Consider the following 21106-nt stretch of genomic DNA (forward strand, 5'->3'; position numbering starts at 1 on the left):
TTTTGGTTTAATGATAGTTGGATTCACAAGTACCATGAAAGCTTAGGGGAAGGATTTGAACCTTATCTCAGGGATAGTAAAGATCTGTTATCTAGGAAATGGCATCTAAAGATTATTTCAGAAAGATAAGTTTGGTAGCTTAATTAGGGTTCATTAGAAGGTGCTCATACAGCAAACCTGAAACTGCGACTTCACAGCAGGTCTCTCAGCCTCCCTTTGATGTGTGAGATTATTTGCCAGTATAAAATAGAAACTATACTTCATGTTGAAGTTGATGATGTTTTTATAATAAGTAAAACACCCCAAAGCTTCCATAAAGAAGGTTTATAAGGTTAAAGTAGCCATTTCAAGATACTTAAAAACAAAACAAGAATGCTGAACTCTTCTTAAAATAGGTAATAGACACAAAGGAAGGAAATATAGCAGCAATTTAAAAATCTGGATTTGTAATTGCCATTTTTCACTGTTCTAGTTATATAGCCGAAGTCCATAGGTAATGGTGAAAAAGTCAGAATGAGAGATTGGTAGGAAATATCAGAAAACTGCACGTGTCAGGGGCTCAGAAGCACTCACTTCCTTAGAGCAAGATAAAATAATAGTTCTATGAGAGGTTATTATAAAAAGATTTATGTTTGCAATAAAATACAGCACTTCTACTTACCTTCATAATCCCACAATTGATTGAAAGGTTTTCCTGGTTCTCCTAGTGGGGATGGAGGATCATTGAAAAATGGAGCACTGACTTCCATCATCACTCCTCTGTCACCTGGATTCAGCCTGACAAACACTGGCTCATGCTTCACTGGAAACCCATCCCAAGTGTGTTCAATTTTAAAATCCATCTAAAGACTCTAAGTGGGGCGAAAAAAAGAAGAAAAGCTAACAATTTACAAATGTTTCCTTTAGAAAGAAATGAAATGAAAATTTCCAAGCCAAATAGTAGGCAGGAAGGCAGCTGAGTGACAAGAACACGGTTCTGAGAGTCAAAAGGCCATTCATGTTGTAGTAAATCATGGATATGGAATTCTATTATAATAGGTGATTGGATGTAAAACTGTTAAGACTAGATCTGGCTCGAGTTACCTTGTAAAGAGTGTATCAAATTAATTTTTAAAAACTGTAATTAAGCCATTGCAAACTGTTCATTTACTTAAAACTGTAAGCACTATAAGTTTATATGCCATTCTTTGTCTTACTGTAATGTGTGCAGATGAATTACTGGATTGCCTGAGAATTAAGATCTTTACAGTAAAATTCAATTTGATTTTTCGAAATCTGTATAAATGAAAACAAGCATTGCTGTTAACATTGTTCTTTTGGCTAAAATTCTTTTCCTTTTTGGAGTGAAAATGGAGGGAGGGGTTTCAAGCATTTCAAGATTGGCAAACTTTAACATTGTCGTCTTTAGTCTCAGAGTAAGGTTTTTCTTAGCCTTTTCAATCTTTGATATTTCAAGTGTTAAATGACCACATGCTTGGTTAATCCCTTCTCTCCAACTGAAATATGGTAACAAAATCTGCGATCATTAAACTTTCAAATAGACAAAGTATATCTGACACAAGCAGTATTTTCATTTTAAATTGTTACTCTAAGCATTAAACAGAAGGGCACAGTGTTAAATTAATAAAACTATGTTCTGTTGAACACTATGGATCAAGCACTTTATAAAAGTTTAATTTCACAAAAACTTGTAGAGAAACTATTATTAAATATTACAAATGAAGAAAAAGACATATCCGAGATCAAATAGCTAGTAAATCAAGAAACTGAACCAATGTCAGCCATGCTTTCCCAGATGAAGACATTTAAGAAATCTGCAAATAGATGGAAACCTTATTTAGGAGTGACAGATCCCCCCAAATTATACTAGGTCCTTATTTCTTGCCCAAAAGAAAATCTTGATGAGTAAATGATGATATTTCTAGACTTATCCGAAGACTTATCTAGACTTATTTCCTTGCTTCATGTTATTTTTATTGCAAATAATAAAGTCCTACATTTTGAAAAATTTGCTTCAAGACATTTTTTTCAGGTTTACTGAGGTATAATTGACAAAAAAATGTATATATTTAAGGTATACAATGTGATGGCTTCATAAAATCTATACTTGAGTAAATTTATTCCAACAAATATATATTAAGTACCTACTACATGCCCAGCATTGGGAGATCCAAATATATAAGCTGTGTGTCAGATAATGAATCCAAGAGCTTCAAACAAAAACCTTTTTGTGTAGTATGTAGTTTTCTCAATTTTCACTATATGCTAACAAATTTTAATAACTTCTAAAATTAAAAATATAGTTACGGTATCATGAGCCATTTGCAGCTAATAGCACTTTAGAAGAGGATATGTTGAGCAATTTATATTCATCATTGAAATAAGCTCAGTGAGTGATAAGACTGTATAAACTGACTCTAATATATGTGGAATTCAGTCTTGATTTGCATGGGATAATATGCCTCAATAATAAATTTATTTTCTTCTGTTGAAATATGAAGGCACATTCTTTAAAAATAAATATATTACCCTCTATTCCCAATTTTGGTACCAGTACCTTCTTGCAGCATAGAGGAAAAAGAATAAATCAAGATGTTAGAAGTGCTCATTAAATCTGATTCTGGCACTAACATGCTATACTCCTAACTTAGGGCTTGACAGTTTTTGACAATCCTGGCGAAACATAGCTCAGTGACTATGAAGTTTTGGTAGATTCACTCATTCTCCATACAATTACCATATCCAAACACACCAAAACGATGCATACATTAAAGGGATGCCTATCCTAATCAGTGGGTTTCCACCAGGGAATTTTCAACTCCCAGTTCTTGTAGGCCATCATCTCTATCTATAAATGGAATTAAACCACATGCAGTGATGTGCTCCTAAAAATAGCCTATCACTTCCAAGCACATATGCTGGTTCGTGGTAAGACTGTGGCTTCAAATTACTGCAAAATGTCATCTTGGCTGAAAGATAAATAAATGATGAAAGCAGAGCTACTCTCATTGACAGCATGAGGTAGTGATAATCTAAGTCTTTCCACTGGTTTCTTCTTCCTTTTCTTCTAAGGTTTCTTTGAATATTATTTGTGAATTACTGCAAGAAACATCAGCTAGACTTCCACTAGCAGGGAAGAGTGCCATGGCTGATATGACCAAGGGTAGAACCAATGGAAACAGCATTACCTTGGGCTGCAAAATCAATGCAGATGGTGACTGCAGCCATGAAATTAAAAGAGGCTTGCTCCTTGGAAGAAAAGCTATGACAAACTTAAACAGCATATTGAAAAGCAGAAATTACTCTGTTGACAAAGGTCCATCTAGTCAAAGTTATGGTTTTCCAGTAGTCACATATGGATGTGAGAGTTGGACTATAAAGAAAGCTGAGTGCTGAAGAACAGATGCTTTTGAGCTGTGATGTTAGAGAAGACTATTGAGAGTCCCTTGGACTGCAAGGATATCAAACCAGTCCACCTGAAAGGAAATCAGTCCTGAATGTTCATTGGAAGGACTGATGCTGAAGCCAGAACTCCAATACTTTGGCCACCTGATGCAAAGAACTGACTCATTTGAAAAGACCCTGACGCTGGGCAAGATTGAAGGCAGGAGAAGGGGACAACAGAGGATGACATGGTTGGATGGCATCACCGACTCGGTGGACATGAGTTTGAGCAAGCTCTGGGAGTTGGTGATGGACAGGGAAGCCTGGTATGCTGCACAGTCCATGAGGTTGCAAAGAGTCGGACAAGACTGAGTGACCGAACTCAGAATACGATTTTGACTTAAATTGCATAAAATGACGTTAGTTTCATATCAAAACAACTTGTTAATCTGCTTAAATACATCAAGTGTACAAAATACATCAAGTGTACATAATACAACAAAATCAACTAAAAAGCATAGTCCTGCCCACTAGTTTATAATCTAAAGAAAATACTGGACCTAGACAGAGACAATTGATTTTTCTTTCAACTCCCTAGGGACACTCAGGTTCATGGTGGCTTAACCCCCACAACCTTTCTATTTTCTTTGTTTGCATATGTGCTCATATGAAGTAGAGACGATTCATTTATCAGTGTCCTTCATGACCTGGGCTGCTGGGCATCCGAGAAGCATTCCACTCCCTGTTATTCTCTATTGCCCATACACTGCTCTGTTTTGGTTCACAGCACTTAAAACCACATGACCAACTTGTTTATTTTCTCCCCATGAGCTAGAATGCCTGTAAATAACAAGAACTTACTAATTTATTTGTGGAGTGAATAACTGCTCTAGTCTCTGGATTTAAAACTTCATGATTCTAAGATTTAGGCAGGAGAAATCAACTGTATTGGGGTATCATTATCTTTTTCAACACTATATATTAATATGATGGCAAATAACTAAGATAATATTTCATATCTAGAAACTTCCTTTCAAATTAGCTTATCAAAGGTTTATTAGTTACTCATTTTGTTTCTGGAGAAGGCAACGGCAACCCACTCCAGCACTCTTGCCTGGAAAATCTCATGGACAGAGGAGCCTGGTAGACTGCAGTCCATGGGGTCTCGAAGAGTCGGACACGACTGACCGACTTCACTTTCACTTTCATGCATTGGAGAAGGATATGGCAACCCACTCCAGTGTTCTTGCCTGGAGAGTCCCAGGGATGGCGGAGCCTGGTGGGCTGCTGTCTATGGGGTCTCACAGAGTCGGACACGACTGAAGTGACTTAGCAGTAGCATTTTATTTCAGGCACCATAGCAGGTATTGGATAAATATTGTACAGAAGTCTATGGGGAGTTGGCAATGGTTCTTATGTAGCTAATCAATCAAGACTCACCCATTATCAACTGGTTCATTTTGCAGTTCAATTTAATAAAACTGGATCCCTACACCAAACTAAATTTTAAATGAATCAAAGATCTAGGGCATTTCCTGGCGGTTCAGTGGTTCAGTTCAGTTCAGTTGCTCAGTCGTGTCTGACTCTTTGTGACCCCATGAATCACAGCACGCCAGGCCTCCCTGTCCGTCACCAACTCCCGGAGTTCACTCAAACTCACGTCCATCGAGTTGGTGATGCCATCCAGCCATCTCATCCTCTGTCATCCCCTTCACCTCCTGCCCCCAATCCCTCCCAGCATCAGAATCTTTTCCAAAGAGTCAACTCTTCACATGAGGTGGCCAAAGTACTGGAGTTTCAGCTTTAGCATCATTCAGTGATTAGGACTGTGCTTTCACTACAGGGCCTGGGTTTGATTCCTACTCAGGGAACTAAGATCCCACAAGACAAGTAGCACAGCAGGAAAAAAAAAAAAAAAACACCAAATAACTAAACATAAATCAAATCACATAAAAACAAGAAAGAAAAAATCGGGAGGTTGTTTTTATAATATAATCTTACAGTACAAAAGAAACTTTTTAAAATATAACCCCAAATCCAGAATACATTTTGAAAAAAAAACTGATACACGGACACATTTGGCTATGTAAGCATTTAAAAAATAAAAGCAAAAGTCCATCTTCCTCCACCACAAAAATAACAACTTGCCATTACAGAATCAAAGACAGTCTGGGAAAAATACTTGCAACTCATAGCTGAGATAAATAACTAATTTGTTTAATGTTTAAAGGGCTTCTAGAAATCAATAAGGAAAAGATCTTATCAACAGAAAAATGGTGTAAAAGTATGAATAGCCAGCACACAGGAAATACAAAATGTTCTATCTCATTAATGATAGAAATGCAAACTAAAACAATAAATTACTATTTTTCATTTATATTGTCAAGAATCAGAAAGTTTGAAAATGCCATGATAATGAGGACACTGAGAAACAATCAAGATGTTATTCAGGCATAACTGGCACAGACACAGTAAAGAGCATCCCTCAGCAACTGTCAAAGCAAAAAATGCCAATAACCTTTGACTCAACAACTCTAGTTCTAGGAGTTATTACACCTGTGCCCATTCAAAATGACATTCTATAAAGTTATTTGTTGTAACATTGTTCAGAATAACAAAATATTGTTAAGCAGCTTAAACACCCACAGGTAGAGGACTGGTAAATAAATTATGCCATCTCGTACGATGAAATAGCCCACAAAAGTTAAAAAAAAGTGAGGCAGCTCTATATATACCAGCTAAGATATAGTAACTTAAAAAAGCAAGGTCCAGAAAGTATGCATTTACTTAATAAAAAGGGAGAGTATTTGCATGCATGCTTGTGAATGCATATACTATCTCAGGAAGCATATATGAGACACCAGTGTATCAGTAATTGCCTTTTTTGGAGGACCTGAGATAGCTGAGGAAGTTTTACTTTCACTGTATCACTTTTTTTTTTAACCTACTTGAGTTTTACACTAAAACAGACACGAATTACTATTCAAAAATAATCTAAAATACTTTTAAAAAAAGTCTAATTTAAGGCTGGATCTCTCAAACGTTTTTGTGACTACCTCTTGTCTCCCTCACGTTCTGCACGCTGAACATTTCTAAAAAGTCAGAGTGAATATCAGGAATATTATTGAAAGAATGCATTCATTCAAGCAGAACACCACCCTAACATACAATTTTAATGTTGGCTGTGTAGACTTTCTTAAAATGAATGTTTATTAATATGTAGTTTCTAACATTTTAACTTCTAGTCTTCAAATTAGTCTTATCAAAAAGTAAAAAATAATTCTTTTCATACTTTACTTCTACTACGCGAAGATCTTAAAACAGAAATGAACGATGAGAATGGAGACAGAACCCGGGAGCATTGAGTCTAGAGAGGATTAAAAAAAAAAAATTTGAACAAAGGATAAAAGAAGGAAGTTATGGAAAATGTGTTTTCTTAATAAAACATTTTGTAAGGAAAATTTCCAAACCCTCTATTCACGAAATGTTTTTTTTCAGTTTTCTACAGTAAGATATTTTTTTTTCCCAGTTTGCGTCCTCACCCCACCACCACTTGCCACCTCCTCCACGCATTTAAGAGAGAGACGGAGAAATGAGGAAGTCAGCCTGGAGAGTGGGAAGAAACGGCCGCCAGAACCAGCAGCTGAAAAGTACGTTGCCAGAGAAAAGCCAACAAGACTGGGAGCGGGTGAGAGGAATGACAAGAGGGGAGAAAGCGTAACAAGAAGAGAACACAGACCCGTGGGCTCTCAGTGCGCCACTGGCTAGCTCCCGGCGGCCCAGGTCACGGGGAGCGCGCCGCGCCCTAGGCTCCGCCCCGCGGCCCGCACGTTCTGGGGGCGGGGCTTAGCCGATAAAGCGCAGACACCTGTTGAAGGACTACGGGTGAACAGCTCAAAGTTTTCAATAGTTCCACAGAAGTTTGAGCGGTTTTCTACAAAGAAAAGGAAGGGAAACTCAGCAGTATTTACAATTGTTGCACAACTTAAAAAGCAACTATATATCATTTAGAGTATAATAGAACATATGCGGCAATAATTCACTTAAAGTAACGAAAGACTAACTGCCTATGTAAGCAAAAAGTGTAAACTATATTACAGTAGCTGTAAATAATATTATCCTAGCTGTAAATTATCCTCTACCACTGGGAGGTCTAAACATGGTGGTTCTAACATTGGGACCAGACTGAGTGAATTCCAATCCAAATTCAGGCAAATTTCAACTGTTATCAGGAAGTTACTGTAAAAAAAGTTTAAAAATAGCAACTACCTTACACGGTTTTGTGAGGAATAAATGAGTTAATGTACATGGGGCAGAGTACACTCTCAAAAAAGATTGTGTGCATGTGTGTGTTAGTAGCCCAGTCATGTCCAACTCTTTGCGTCCTCATAGACTGGAACCCACAGGCTCCTCTGTCCATGGAATTCTCCAGGCAAGAACATCAGAGTGGGTAGCCACTCCCTTCTCCAGGGGATCTTATGCTTTAAAAAACTTTCTTGGGGGGAAAACAACTTTTGTGTTTGTTTTAACAGATGATTATTTTTGTTTTAGAAAAATCACTTTTTGTGGGAGAGGGAAATTAGTGCCGTTCAATAGGTATAGAGTTTCAGTCGTGCAAGATGAAATAGTTCTGGAGATCTACTGTACAAGAACATGCACATAGTTAACAATACTGTGTTTAACACCTTAAAGATTGAGTAGATTTCATGTTATATGTTTTTTACTACAGTAATTATAATAATAAAAAATACAAGCTTAAAAAGAGATTGAATTGCCAGGTTATCTTCTTGGTTGGAAAAATTTAATTATTATTACGAGTTTTTAAAAAAATCACTTTTTATGGCATCTAATATGACAATGTTAAAGTTTTGATCCTAGCTTAAATTTCCAACTTTGTATTCCTCATGTTTTTCTCACAGTGCTCAGTGTCAATATATTGTATAAATTAGTATTCATGCAATCTATTGACTTTCAAAGGTTTTCCTTATTGCAGAAATAAATCTAACATAAAAACATGAAAGAGTGACTAGATAATGGTTACAAACATCCTAAGGACTTTTCTCTCTCTTTTCTCATTCACTGTACTCAATTGCAGTAATAGATATTTTGTATGCACACACGTTCTGTAAATTAATTCCTTCATCAGACACTTACTGAGTGCTCACTGTGTTCCAGATACTATAATGGAGCCTGAAGTCAATATAAAACACTATGATAGACACTGCAGGAAGAAGCATGAAGTAACTACAAAGGGAAGCACCAACCTTGGGCTAAGTGAGTAGAAATCAGAAGAGAAGTTTCAAAAAGAGAAAACACTAGAAGGGACACTTTAAAGATAAGTGAAATCATAGCAGTTTTGTTTCTTACAGATTAAAATTATTTTCAAACCCATTAAAATTCAACCAGTAAAAAATCTTGTAACCAAAACAAAAACCAAAATACCCCACCACACCTTAAAACCCCAAAACTATAGTCTGTATCGATCTTAACTGTATAGGCCAAAGAATTCAAGTGCAGAGGTAAAAATTCCAATTTCAGATATTTAATTTATGTAATGTAGAGACTACCTCATCATTTACAACCAGAAAATACTGTCTGCTTTCACGGACACTAATATCAACTTCTAGTGATGTAGAGTTAAGTTTATAACTACTTGTTTGGTGTCAAGTTAAATCACCCTATGACAGTATCAGTTCAGTTCAGTTGCTCAGTCACGTCCGACTCTTTGCGACCCCATGAATCGCAGCACGCCAGGCCTCCCTGTCCATCACCAACTCCCGGAGTTCACTGACTCACGTCCATCGAGTCAGTGATGCCATCCAGCCATCTCATCCACCAGGTTCAAATATAGGGGAAGATATAAGCAAACACTTGGGGAGTCAGACATTCCTGAAGAAAACGCCACTGGTTGACCTTTGATAAAGAGTTGGAGCTTGTACTCTCAATTTCTTTTTCCAACAAGTTTTTGTTTGAACTTCATGGCCACTAAAAACCAGATCAGGGACCATCTCATTCTCTTAATAGTGAGTATGGAGAAAACCTGTAATAGGACTTCAAATACCTAACTGGATACAGCTGGACACATTTAAAAAATTTCTTCTTCCCTCCTAGTTCAGTCTGTAAAGACTCTGCCTGCAACACAGGAGACCTAGGTTCCATTCCTGGGTGGGGAAGATCTCCTGGAGAAGGAAATGGCAACCAGCTCCTGTATTCTTGCCTGGGAAATCCCATGGACAGAGAAGCCTGGTGGCTACAGACCATGGGGCCGCAAGAGTCGGACACAACTTAGCAACTATAACCACCACCACCATTAGTTTTGGGCTTCCCAGGTGGCTCAGCGGTAAAGAAATCTCCCTGCAATGCAGGAGCCGCAGGTTGGATCCCTGGGTAGGGAACATCCCCTGGAGTAGGGCGTGGCAACCCACTCTAATATTCTTGCCTGCAGAATCCCATGGACAGAGAAATCTGGTGAGTTACAGTCCATAGGGTGGCAAACAGTCTAACAGGACTGAAGCGACTTAGCACATTAGTTTTTATGTATCAGTACAAGACAACAAAAACTTCCTGAACTGTTCATCGAGCTACATCTATGATATGTCTATTCAGAAACTTTACCTCAATTCATAAAAACACATTTATTTTAAAAGCACTAAAACTGGGGACTGACTTCAGGTTAACATTTTTATTGCTGGGATTGAAATTTCCTCTAATCTTAACTGTTAAACAGTGATGAGGTTCAAATCTAGACAAAATCGCTTTTTTAAAATGGGGATTGTAACCCGTCTACAAATGTAAAGTTTTACCTAATTTTTCTTGCAAAAATCGTAACGCTTGTCTTCCTTTTTTTGAGGAAGCAAAGTTCTCTCTCAAGAAATAACTGCTGAATTTGCAGGATCTCTGGAGTACTCCTAACTCCATGCCTTATTGCTACACAGCTAACTATATAGACAACAGCTGTGTCCTTTCTCCAAAGACCCACGTCACTTATTTTCTGGAGATTACCAAATTCACACCCAGAAATTCTCCAGCCGCACAGCTCTGGAGGTAGACGCTGAAGACGCCAGGCTGGGTTCCGCTCCCAGGCGCCGAAACCTAAGTACTTTTCAACCATCCGCTTTGGTGAGCGAGTTCTCCCAGACCAAAAGTGCTTGGCAACAAAGATACTGGAGCACTTAAAATATGTATTTAATAACCTACCGATGTTTACATTTCTTTCTTTTTGAAGGAATAAAAAGAAAAAAAAATAATTTGGTGACCCCCCACCCTCCGAAGACATAGGCCCACCAGCGCATCCGCCGCCACACAGGTGCCTCAGCCCGCTGTCATCCAGGTTCCCACAGCCCCGCCCGTCGCTGGACAAACAGCCAATAATGTGAGAGAACGCCAGGAAGCGCGATGACGTAGACGCTGACGCCCGCGTGATGACGCAGGCGGCGTCACCGTCTCCAAGGAGCGGTCTGGGGCACCGGTTTCAAAGTCGCAGGGCGGGCCGAGTGGACTTCCGCTGCTGGCCCCGGGCTTCTCGGTCGTCCTGGCGTCGCTCCCCGCCCCTCCAAGGATGCCGCCGCCCGGCTGCCCGCCGGCTCTCTCGGCGCTCTCCTGAGTGGCCTGACACGACCCCGAGTGACCCGCGGGACGTCCAATACATCCAGCCGCGTCCCTGGTCCTACTTGGCTGGGATTCGGGTGAACGTGAAACAGTTCACTTGGCGGGTCCGCAACAAACCTGAAATTTGGTGTCTCGCTTGAGCGAGGGACTGGGCTGGGACTCGGGAGAAGGAGGCGCGGCGGGGCTGTTGACGCCGCGTGAGTAGGATGCTGATCACACCGCTCGAGTGCTAGACAACCTCCGGAGCTTTGCCTTAGTTTTGCTTTCCCGCATTGCGAGCTTTGTGTCTTTTTGAGAAAAGTACAGGTAGTGAGAGCTCCAAACAAATTGCATCCAAATGGCCACAGAAATCGACTTTCTGCGAGATCAAAGTAAGCTCCACATTCCTTTATTGAGAATTCTCATATGTAATGTTTAATGTCGTCATCGTTGACTGAATCGTTGTCTGAATGCCTGTTGGGTACGTGGTAATTTGTAAAAACTTAAAAGAAGTTAAGCTGCAGAAAAAGCTTGATGGTGTATATGAGGATACGCGTACATTAAGCAGAAGCGTTTGGCAAATACTCACATGCTCTGGAGGAATTAGAGGGCTAATTGCCAGGAAGAGTTTCTAAGTCTGCAGTTAGAACCTGGAGGCACAGCTCCGGCCATTTGTCCAAAAGATATTTATGGAGCTCCTGTTTCTATTATGTGCCAGGCACTAGACAAGCATAGCTGCTATGAAGATAAGGAGGACTGTTCTACCCTCCAATAATTTAACTTGAGGAGGGAAATATATGATTTCCATAAATACACTGAAGTAACAGCAGCTGTCAACTCTTCTGCCTCAGGTTTCTCACAGGGTTGGTCGAATGACTAAACGGCCCTTAAAATATGTGTGGGATTTAGAATAGTATCTGACACAGTGCTAACAAACATTAACTATTACAGGGTTATAATTTACCTGGTGGTGGTGGTGAAGGAAGGTACTATTTGGGCTGAAACTTTATATTTGAAGTAAAATATAAATTTACTAGATAAAGAACTGTGTGGTTGAGAACAATATTTACAACACGGGAGGGACTAGGAATATGTTTTGTTAAACACTTTGAAAAGAAGGTTTGTTTGAATGAAATTTGATGTATACAGGGAAATGGCAAGTAGAGCTGAAAGGGAAGAATTTGGCCAGATGGCAAAGGGCCTTTCTGCTGCGTTTTCAGGAGTTGGAATCATTGCACAGGTTATAGGAATCACTGAAAGGAATCCAGTTGAGAGTAACTTGATCAGTTTGTGATTTATTTGAAAAACCCAGCTGGCTGTTAGGAACATGCATTACAGCAAGTGCAGTCAGGTGATTGTTATTATCCAGGTAAGAAGTGAACTAAGGTAGGTATAGTGAGATTAGAGATGAAAGGATTTGGAAGAAAGAGGTATAGGGCAACTAAGGTTTTTGGCTTGCTTGAGCAGCAGGGAAAATGGGGGAGGGAGGGGAGAAAATGGTACATTCCATTTTGGAAACACCATAGGCCAGTGATGGAGAACTCAGCCTCTGGATTCAGTCTGTCTAGGCTCTGTGTTAGCTCTGTTTCTTTTGTATGTTTTTGACCTTGGGCAGGTTACTGAGCTTCTTTGTGCCTCAAATTTCTTACTTGTAAAATGGGTATAATAGCACATGGTGGTGTTTTGAAGGTTAAATGAGATGATGCAATAAAGCACTTAGCATGGTGTCTAGCACATTTCAGGTGCACACTTTATCTAAAATCATTAATGACGTATATGACACTATAACATTACCATTGTTTCTTAGGTTTCATGTGGGAATATCCTTCATCCCATAAAGAGGACTAGCTCACCACCATCTGAGTGGTGTGGGACAAGAATTGGTGGTGAGAAGTTTGGTTGGGGTGGGAAGGTTCCTGAGACACTCATAAACTATGTTTTAGAGAAATGCACCAGCCAGAATTCTTAAATAAAACTGAAGTCCAAATACCAGAGAGAACGATAGAAGCCACGGTAAATTATTTCTTGAAAAATGAATGATAGTTCACCAGAAGAGAAGTGCGTTGGAAGAAGGGAATTTTCAGAGGGACCAAAAGAAGCAAAGGCTCGGAGGCTTGAAATAACTACTTGTTCAGGAAATTGAAGCATGGAATAGTAAGGTTTTCAGGAAGAGATGAAAATGAGTGTTGGATGTCAATGATTCTCCCCTTTTTTCCTTTAGACCTCGTATGCCAGTTATAGTTGGTGGGTGACCAGATTAGTTGATTAGCTAAACACCAGCTCAGGTAAATACAGAAAGCTTACCCTTCTCCCACCTACCTTTGACCTTCTCTTCATTGACTTCTATTGATTTTGAGCCTCCTTTAATTTGTTATAGCATATTTGCAGTACACCATTCTTCCACCTCCGTCTAAGAAGGCAGGTCTGATAGTCCTTAGGACCTGTTCAAAGAGTGACATGTGTATTAAGCTAAGGAGTGAAGAGTTTATTCACCAGTGGGGATGGAGTCTTTTTTTCTCATTCTCTTAAGAATGTCTTTCATAGAGCAGAAGTTTTTAATTACTGTGAAGTTCAGTTCATCAATTTGTTCTTTTATGGATGTGTCATATATAAAAACTTGAGCTTCCCAGGTGGCACAATGGTAAAGAATCCACCTGCCAAAGCGGGAGATACAAGAGATGTGGGTTCGATCCCTGGAGTAGGGAAGATCATCTGGAGTAGGAAATGGCAACTCACTCCAGTATTCTTGCCTGGAAAATTCCCTGGACAGAGGAGCCTGGTGGACTATGGTCCATGGAGTTGCAAAGAGTCGGTTACAATTGAGTGAGCACACACACATGTCTAAAGATCTTTCAAGGCTGCAAAGCTTCTCATCTGTGTAGTCTTCTAGAATTTCTACACTCAAATCTGTGAAGCATTTTGAGTTAAATTTTGCACAAGATGTGAGACAAGCGTCAAGGTTCACTTTATTTTATATATGGATGCACAATTGGAAAGACTATCCTTTCTCCATTAAATTACCTTTGCTGCTAAGACACTTCAGTTGTGTCCGACTCTGTGTGACCCCATAGATGGCAGCCCACAAGGCTCCCCCGTCCCTGGGATTCTCCAGGCAAGAACACTGGAGGGGGTTGCCATTTCCTTCTCCATTACCTTTGCATCTTCGTTAAAAAGTCAGAGGAAGATATTTGTGTAGATCCATTTCTGTTCTGTTCTGTTGATCTATCTGGTAACCAATATCCTGTCTTGATTATTACAGTTTTATAATAAATCAGTGTAGCCTTTCAGATTTGTTCTTTTCACAGTTGTTTTGACTGTCATAGGTCCTTTGCATTTCCGTATACATTTTAGGATCAGCTTGTTAAGTTCTACAAAAAAAAAAGGATACTGGGATTTTGATAGGCATTGTATGACTCTCGATTAATTTGTGTAGAATTCACTTAATGATATTGAGTTCTCTAATGAAAAAATATCTCTCAACTGATCTCTTCTTTAATTTTTTTCAGTGACATTTTATAGTTTTTATATATAGGTTTTGCACATATTTGGTCAGATTTATCTCTACGTATTGCTGGTTTAGCTACTATTGTAAACTATTTGTTTACTTTCCATTTCTAATTTATTGTTCCTAGTGTATGGAAATACTTTGTATGTGTGTACTTACCCTGTCACCTTTCTAAACTCACTTAATAGTTCCAGTAGGTTTAATGCAGAGTCTTTCAGATTTTCTACATTGACAGTCTTTTCATATGTGAATAGACTGTTTTACTTCTTCCTTTCCTCTTTGGAATGCCTTTCATTTTATTTTCTTGCCTCATTGTACTTACTGAAACCTCCAGTACAGTGTTGAGCCAAAGTGTTTGGAGTAGACATCTTTGTATTGTTCTTGATTTTAGGGAGAAAGTATCTGTTTTTCAAAATTAAATATGATACTAGCTGTAGGTTTTCCATGGATGTCCTTACTAGGTTGAGGATACTAATTTCTATTCCTAGTTTTCTTAGAGTTTTTAAAATCAGAATGAATATTGGATTATTTTTTTTCCAAATGCTTTCTCTACATTTTTTGAGATGATCAGATTTTTTTTTCATTTTTAGTTTTTTAATAGCAAGATTTGTATAGATTACTTTTCAAGTGTTAAACTTGCCGTTTTGGAATAAACTCTTGGTCATAATGTATTATCTTTTTAATATACCGTTTAACATTAATCTTAAATGTCTCTTTAAAATTTTCATGTCTATGTTCATAAACCCTTTCTAAAAAAAATTTTTTTCCCCTAATGTCATTGTCTCATTTGGTGTCAAGATATGCTGGCCTCAGAATTACTTAGAAAGTATTTTGTCCTCTCCAGGTTTCTGGAAGATGTTTATGTAGAATTGATATTTCTTCCTTAAATGTTTGGTAGAATTTACTAGTGAAGACAATTGAACCTAGAGCTTTCTTTGTGGAAGATTTTAAACTGTAAATTCAGTTCCTTTAATAGATAAAAAGTTAGTCAGTACTTCGTTTACACAAGAGATACCCTTCACAGATCTTACGTACATATGGAGTTCTCTGTGCAGCTTTCTCTCCTATTCTTTGTCCTGCCAATTCTAGTTTACTTGGTTTCCACTGAGTGTCAGCTTCATCTCCTTAAATCAGAGAATCTGCTGATCTTTGTGTGCAATTTTCCTCCCTGTTTTCTGGCATGAAATATCACTCAAGTCATTCAGTTCAGTTCAGTCACTCAGTTGTGTGACTCTTTGCAACCCCATGAATTGCAGCACGCCAGGCCTCCCTGTCCATCATCAACTCCTGGAGTTCACTCAAACTCATGTCCATCGAGTCGGTGATGCCATCCAACCATCTCATCCTGTCGTCCCTTTCTCCTCCTACCCCCAATCCCTCCCAGCATTAGAGTCTTTTCCAATGAGTCGACTCTTCCCATGAGGTGGCCAAAGTATTGGAGTTTCAGCTTCAACATCGTTCCTTCCAAAGAACACCCAGGACTGATCTCCTTTAGGATGGACTGGTTGGATCTCCTTGTAGTCCAAGGGACTCTCAAGAGTCTTCTCCAACACCACAGTTCAAAAGCATCAATTCTTCAGCGCTCAGCCTTCTTCACAGTCCAACTCTCTCACACCCATACATGGCCACAGGGAAAACCATAGCCTTGACTAGATGGACTTTCGTTGGCAAAGTAATATCTCTGCTTTTGAATATGCTATCTAGGTTGGTCATAACTTTCCTTCCAAGGAGTAAGCATCTTTTAATTTCATGGCTGCAGTCACCATCTGTGGTGATTTTGGAGCCCAAAAAAATAAAGTCTGACACTGTTTCCACTGTTTCCCCATCTATTTCCCATGAAGTGATGGGACTGGATGCCATGATCTTCGTTTTCTGAATGTTGAGCTTCAAGCCAACTTTTTCACTCTTCTCTTTCACTTTCATCAAGAGGCTTTTTAGTTCCTCTTCACTTTCTGCCATAAGGGTGGTGTCATCTGCATATCTGAGGTGATTGATATTTCTCCCAACAATCTTGATTCTAGCTTGTGCTTCTTCCAGCCCAGTGTTTCTCATGATATACTCTGCATATAAGTTAAATAAGCAGGGTGACAATATACAGCCTTGACCTGTTTTTAGGCTGGGGCAATCATAGTGCTCACTTCATTTATTTTATGTTGTCGTTATCATTTCCTGATGTCTTGTACCTGGCAAACCACTGTTTTGTTTTTTTGGTTGTCAGGTGGGAAAATGGACCATGTTACTTTATCTTGAGCATGAGCAGAAGTCAATTTGCCCTACTTTTTAATCTTAAACACAAATACCTTACTCCCACTATAACTGTTTTTTGACCTCATCAAGACCTGTATTCTTTGAACCCTTCATTTTCTTTCATTTCCTTAATTCTTTTGCAGCTTTTTTTTTTATACAGGTTAAAACAGTTTTCCCCATTTTTATACAATTTCCCCATTGATTCATCTGCTCTTTTGTTATTAATATTAATGTGACCATGCCCCTGCTTTTCTAGAGCACATACTCAATAACACCTTTTCCATAGCTTGCTTTTACAGTTCTCATACCCATCTGTTCAATAGCCATAGATAAAAAATCTGGATAAGTGCCACCACAGTTTCTAGGTTAACTCATAAGTAGTAAGTAATTGGGCTGGGGTTTGAACCCAGTGTCTTACGTTCTTCTCTGTCCGGCAAAGACACTTGCTTGAAAGAAAAATTATAGGCCTGTTTCACTTATGCACACAAACTAAAATCCTAAATAAAATAAAAATATTAATAGATTGAATCCATCAATGACTATTAAGCTCATTTGTGTGTGTAGATATATAATAAACAGTCACCTTCATATTGGATTCATCCCAGCAATGGAAGGGTGGTTAGCATTAGAAAATTATTAAGTATGTAAGAAAAAACCTAGATTAATAAAGAAACATATCAAATGTATGGATTAGAGCACTCAGTATAGTAAACATGTCGATTCTCCCACAAATTAATGGATAGATTCAGTGCAATCCCAAACCTCTATTTGACATGTTTCTAAAATCTATGTAGAAGAGCTGAAAATAGCCAAGAGAGTTCTAAAGAACATCAAGGTGGGAAATTTTATTTTATCAACTATTAAGACATTATAAAAATCCAATTATTAAATCAACTCTTTGCGACCTCATGGACTGTAGACAGCCAGGCCCCTTTGTCCATGGGATTTTTGAGGCAAGAATGCTAGTGTGGGTTGCCATTTCCTTCTCCAGGGGATCTTCTGATCCAGGAATCAGTCTTGCGTCTCCTGCATTGACAGGTGGATTGTTTACCATTGAGCCACCTGAGAAGCCCCTATTATACTGTAGATAGATAAATACAGAGATCAGCTAGCAGAGAAACAGATGCATACATCCACAAACACTTGTTGTCTGAAAGAACAGGCAATACAAATCAGTGGGAAAGGGATAGGCTGTTGAGCAAATGGTGCTAGGATAATTGGCTATCTAAATGGGAGAGAAAAAATAACATCTTTCTCACACCATATAAAAAAATTATTGGTTGAAGGAATACATTCTCTTTAAACTTTCAGAAAAAAAAGTTAAGAGAGTGTCTTTATGATCTCAGGATCATAGATTTCTTCAGCAAACATTTTTGACTGAAAGGAAAAAATATATATGAATAGACTGCATTAGCCTACTCCATTATTCTTGCCTGGAGAATCCCAGGGACGGGAGAGCCAGGTGGGCTGCCGTCTATGGGGTTGCACAGAGTTGGACACGACTGAAGCAACTTAGCAGCAGCAGCAGCAGACTGCATTAGAAGTAAAAACTTGGATATCACAAGAAACATCATCAATGTAATGACTGCCCGAGCCACAGAGAGGGAGAATATGCTTAAAATAAATATAATGAAGAGTTGATTACCATCCACAATTTAAAAAGGTCTTTCACGAACAAAAATACATTCACACTAATAGAAAAATGTTAAAGAATATGATAGGTTATTTACAAAAAATAAAACCTGATGAGGTGCTAAAAATATGAAAATGTCAATTTCATCAGTAATCCAGAAAATGTGAACTATAAAGTGAAATAAGTGCTTGTTGAATGAAAGAAATGGTAGATTCACATTACAGTTTAAAGCAGTCTGTGAAGATTGTTTTCCCTCGTTGATGCATAATTGACTTCTTAACCTATTTCACTTACTGAAATGTCAGATTTAGTATTTTTTCTTACTTAAAACCTTATCAAAAAGTAGTAGTTTGTGTTACTACTAGAGACCAGACCCTAATTTTAGTGCCATGTGTCAGGTAACTCTTAAAAATTCTGAGGATAACAATAAAAAGGAATAATTCTTTTTAAACTTAATTAAAGTTAAAAATGGTTTAAATTATTAATACTTTGTAATTACTTATTCCTTCCTCAGAATAATGTCTTGTGTGTGTACAAGCTCATTTGTGTCCTGTACATTGCAACTCCAGGGACTGTGGCCCACAGGACTCCTGTGTCCATGGACTTCTTCAGGCAAGAATACTGGAGTGGGTTGCCATTTTCTTTTCCAACCTATGTGTCATGTTTCTCCACTAAATTATGCATGCTTTCAAGGAAGGAACTATTATCTGAAGTTAACAGTGTAGAATGTATACATTTTGTGTGTGTACATTATATACATATATTAATTTGTATATAGTTAATATGTATGTGCATATATATGTATATTTGCTTATGTGTGACATGCAGAAAAGTAGAGAAAATAAATATAAAGCTTAGAGGATTATTACAAAGCTCAAAACTCATATAATCATAACCCAGGCCAAAAAATAGAACATTGCTAGCACCCCAGATGACCACTTGTGATTATACCCATTTCCTGCTCCCCAAAGATAAAGATAATATCTGTAATTTTACACTGTAAAAACTGTTTTACTTGTGATTGAAATTTATGTGAATGGAGTCATAAACTATGTTGCCTTCTGCGTTTGGTGTCTTTTATTTAATATTATGTTTTTGAGATTTCTTCATATTCTTGCATGTAGATGTAGTATACTCATTTTAATTACTGTAGAATATTAAAGTTTATAAATTTATCATTTTTATCCATTCTTTTGATAGATGCTTGCAGATGTTTCCATTTTGGGGGCCATTGAGAATAATGCTGTTATCAGTGTTTTCTGTCATATGTGAAGAACTAACTCATTGGAAAAGACCCTGATGTTGGGAAACATTGAGGGCAGGAGGAGAAGGGGATGACAGAGGATGAGATGGTTGGAGGGCATCACTGACTCGATGGACATGAGTTAGAGTAAGCTCTGGGAGTTGGTGATGGACACGGAAGCCTGTTGTCCTGCAGGTCATAAAGAGTGGGGCAAGATTGAGCAACTGAACTTGGGTAGTGTAGTCATTTTCACAGTATTGAGTCTTCCAATCCAAGAACATGGTATATCTGTCAACTCAGTCTTTGAGTTCTTTCATCAGTGTCTTACAGTTTTTTGAGTACAGATCTTTTACCTCCTTAGGTAGATTTATTCCTAGGTATTTTATTCTTTCGTTGCAGTGATAATTGGGATTATTTCCTTAATTTCTCTTTTAGATCTTTTGTTGTTTATTAGTGTACAGGAATGCGAGAGGTTTCTGTGCGTTAATTTTGTATTCAATTTTACCAGATTCATTGATTTGCTCTAGTGGTTTTCTAGTGGCATCTTTAGGATGTTTTGTGTATCGTAGCATGTCATCTGCAAACAGTGACGGTTTTTCCTCCCAGATCTTCATTTCACATAGAATTGATTTTTATGAATAATGGTTTGTTCTTTTCCATGAGCGTATCCAGCTGACCTGGAACCACTTACAAAAAGATTGTGCTCCCCTCTTTATTACTCTGAAGTGCCCTTTGATCACAGTTCAAGTGCTCATATATATGAGAAATATACCCACATGGGTATATTTCTGGATCCTGCCTTCTCTTCCATAGGTTAGTTTTGTTTATATAACTATCACACAGTCTAAATGCCAATAACTTTTTAATAAATCCTGATCTCTGGTTGAACAAGTCCTCCCCCCTTGTTCTTCTTTCACAAAATATTGTTTTTCTCATTGCATTTCCACCTATATTTTTATTTTTTGTGTTTTTTTTTATGGATAGGGCATCATGTTGTTTTAATTTGCTTTACCCTAATGCACAATGCTTATTGTTCTCCAATAATTCCCCAATGTTGATCAACTAATACATGCTTATTTCCCATCTCTACATATTATTCTAAAAGATGGCTACACATAGTCCTATTTATTTTAATTTGGAGTGTTTGATTTCTTATTGTGGATTTTTTTTTCTGTTTTTTTGAGTACCTTGCATGCAAACCGTTCTCCGGTTATGTGTTTTGAAAATGTATTTTCATAGCCAGAGGTTTGTCTTTCCATTCTTTAAACATTGTCTTTCACAGAGTAAGCAGTTTACATTTAATAAAGTCCATATTAGCAATATTTTTTTTTCTTTCGTGGGTTGTGCTTCTTGTGTTGTATTTGAAAATGAATTGTCAGAGTATAACTCATGTAGATTTTCTAAGTTTTGCGCTATAGTTTTGGTAGTTTCATTTTTTGTATTTAAGACAATGAAGGATTTTTAATGAATTTCTAAGATGCAGAGTTTGTGTCTTTACTTTCTTATG

General features: G+C 38.0%; 2 protein-coding genes across 21 annotated transcripts in view; one reads left to right on the forward strand and one right to left on the reverse strand.

The window, feature by feature from the left end:
• The window catches only part of C17H4orf33 (chromosome 17 C4orf33 homolog), a 94976-nt gene extending 84234 nt beyond the window's left edge, over positions 1–10742 (reverse strand). For 5 of the 15 annotated variants that reach the window (XR_011249899.1, XM_069557526.1, XM_069557527.1 and 2 more), the window contains exons 1-3: positions 10582–10722; positions 7124–7318; positions 662–851 (exon numbers count right to left, since the gene is read on the reverse strand). Coding sequence is in view for 14 of the 15 variants with exons in the window: in XM_069557526.1 (XP_069413627.1) it covers positions 662–842 (181 nt within the window). In the remaining variant the exon portion in view is untranslated. Of the gene's footprint in view, positions 1–661; positions 852–7123; positions 7319–10581 lie in introns of all 15 variants that reach the window. The other 10 variants (XM_069557522.1, XM_069557517.1, XM_069557521.1 and 7 more) reach the window with 9 other exon arrangements.
• Positions 10743–10778: 36 nt separating this feature from the next.
• SCLT1 (sodium channel and clathrin linker 1) overlaps positions 10779–21106 on the forward strand; it is a 252549-nt gene continuing 242221 nt past the window's right edge. For 3 of the 6 annotated variants that reach the window (XM_069557537.1, XM_069557536.1, XM_069557542.1), the window contains exon 1: positions 10803–11363. In XM_069557537.1, the coding sequence (XP_069413638.1) occupies positions 11330–11363 (34 nt within the window). In that variant the 5' untranslated portion in view covers positions 10803–11329. Of the gene's footprint in view, positions 11364–21106 lie in introns of all 6 variants that reach the window. The other 3 variants (XM_069557539.1, XM_069557538.1, XM_069557540.1) reach the window with 2 other exon arrangements.

This window comes from Ovis canadensis, chromosome 17 (assembly GCF_042477335.2).
Source record: "Ovis canadensis isolate MfBH-ARS-UI-01 breed Bighorn chromosome 17, ARS-UI_OviCan_v2, whole genome shotgun sequence".
Classification (NCBI taxonomy): Eukaryota; Metazoa; Chordata; class Mammalia; order Artiodactyla; family Bovidae; genus Ovis; species Ovis canadensis.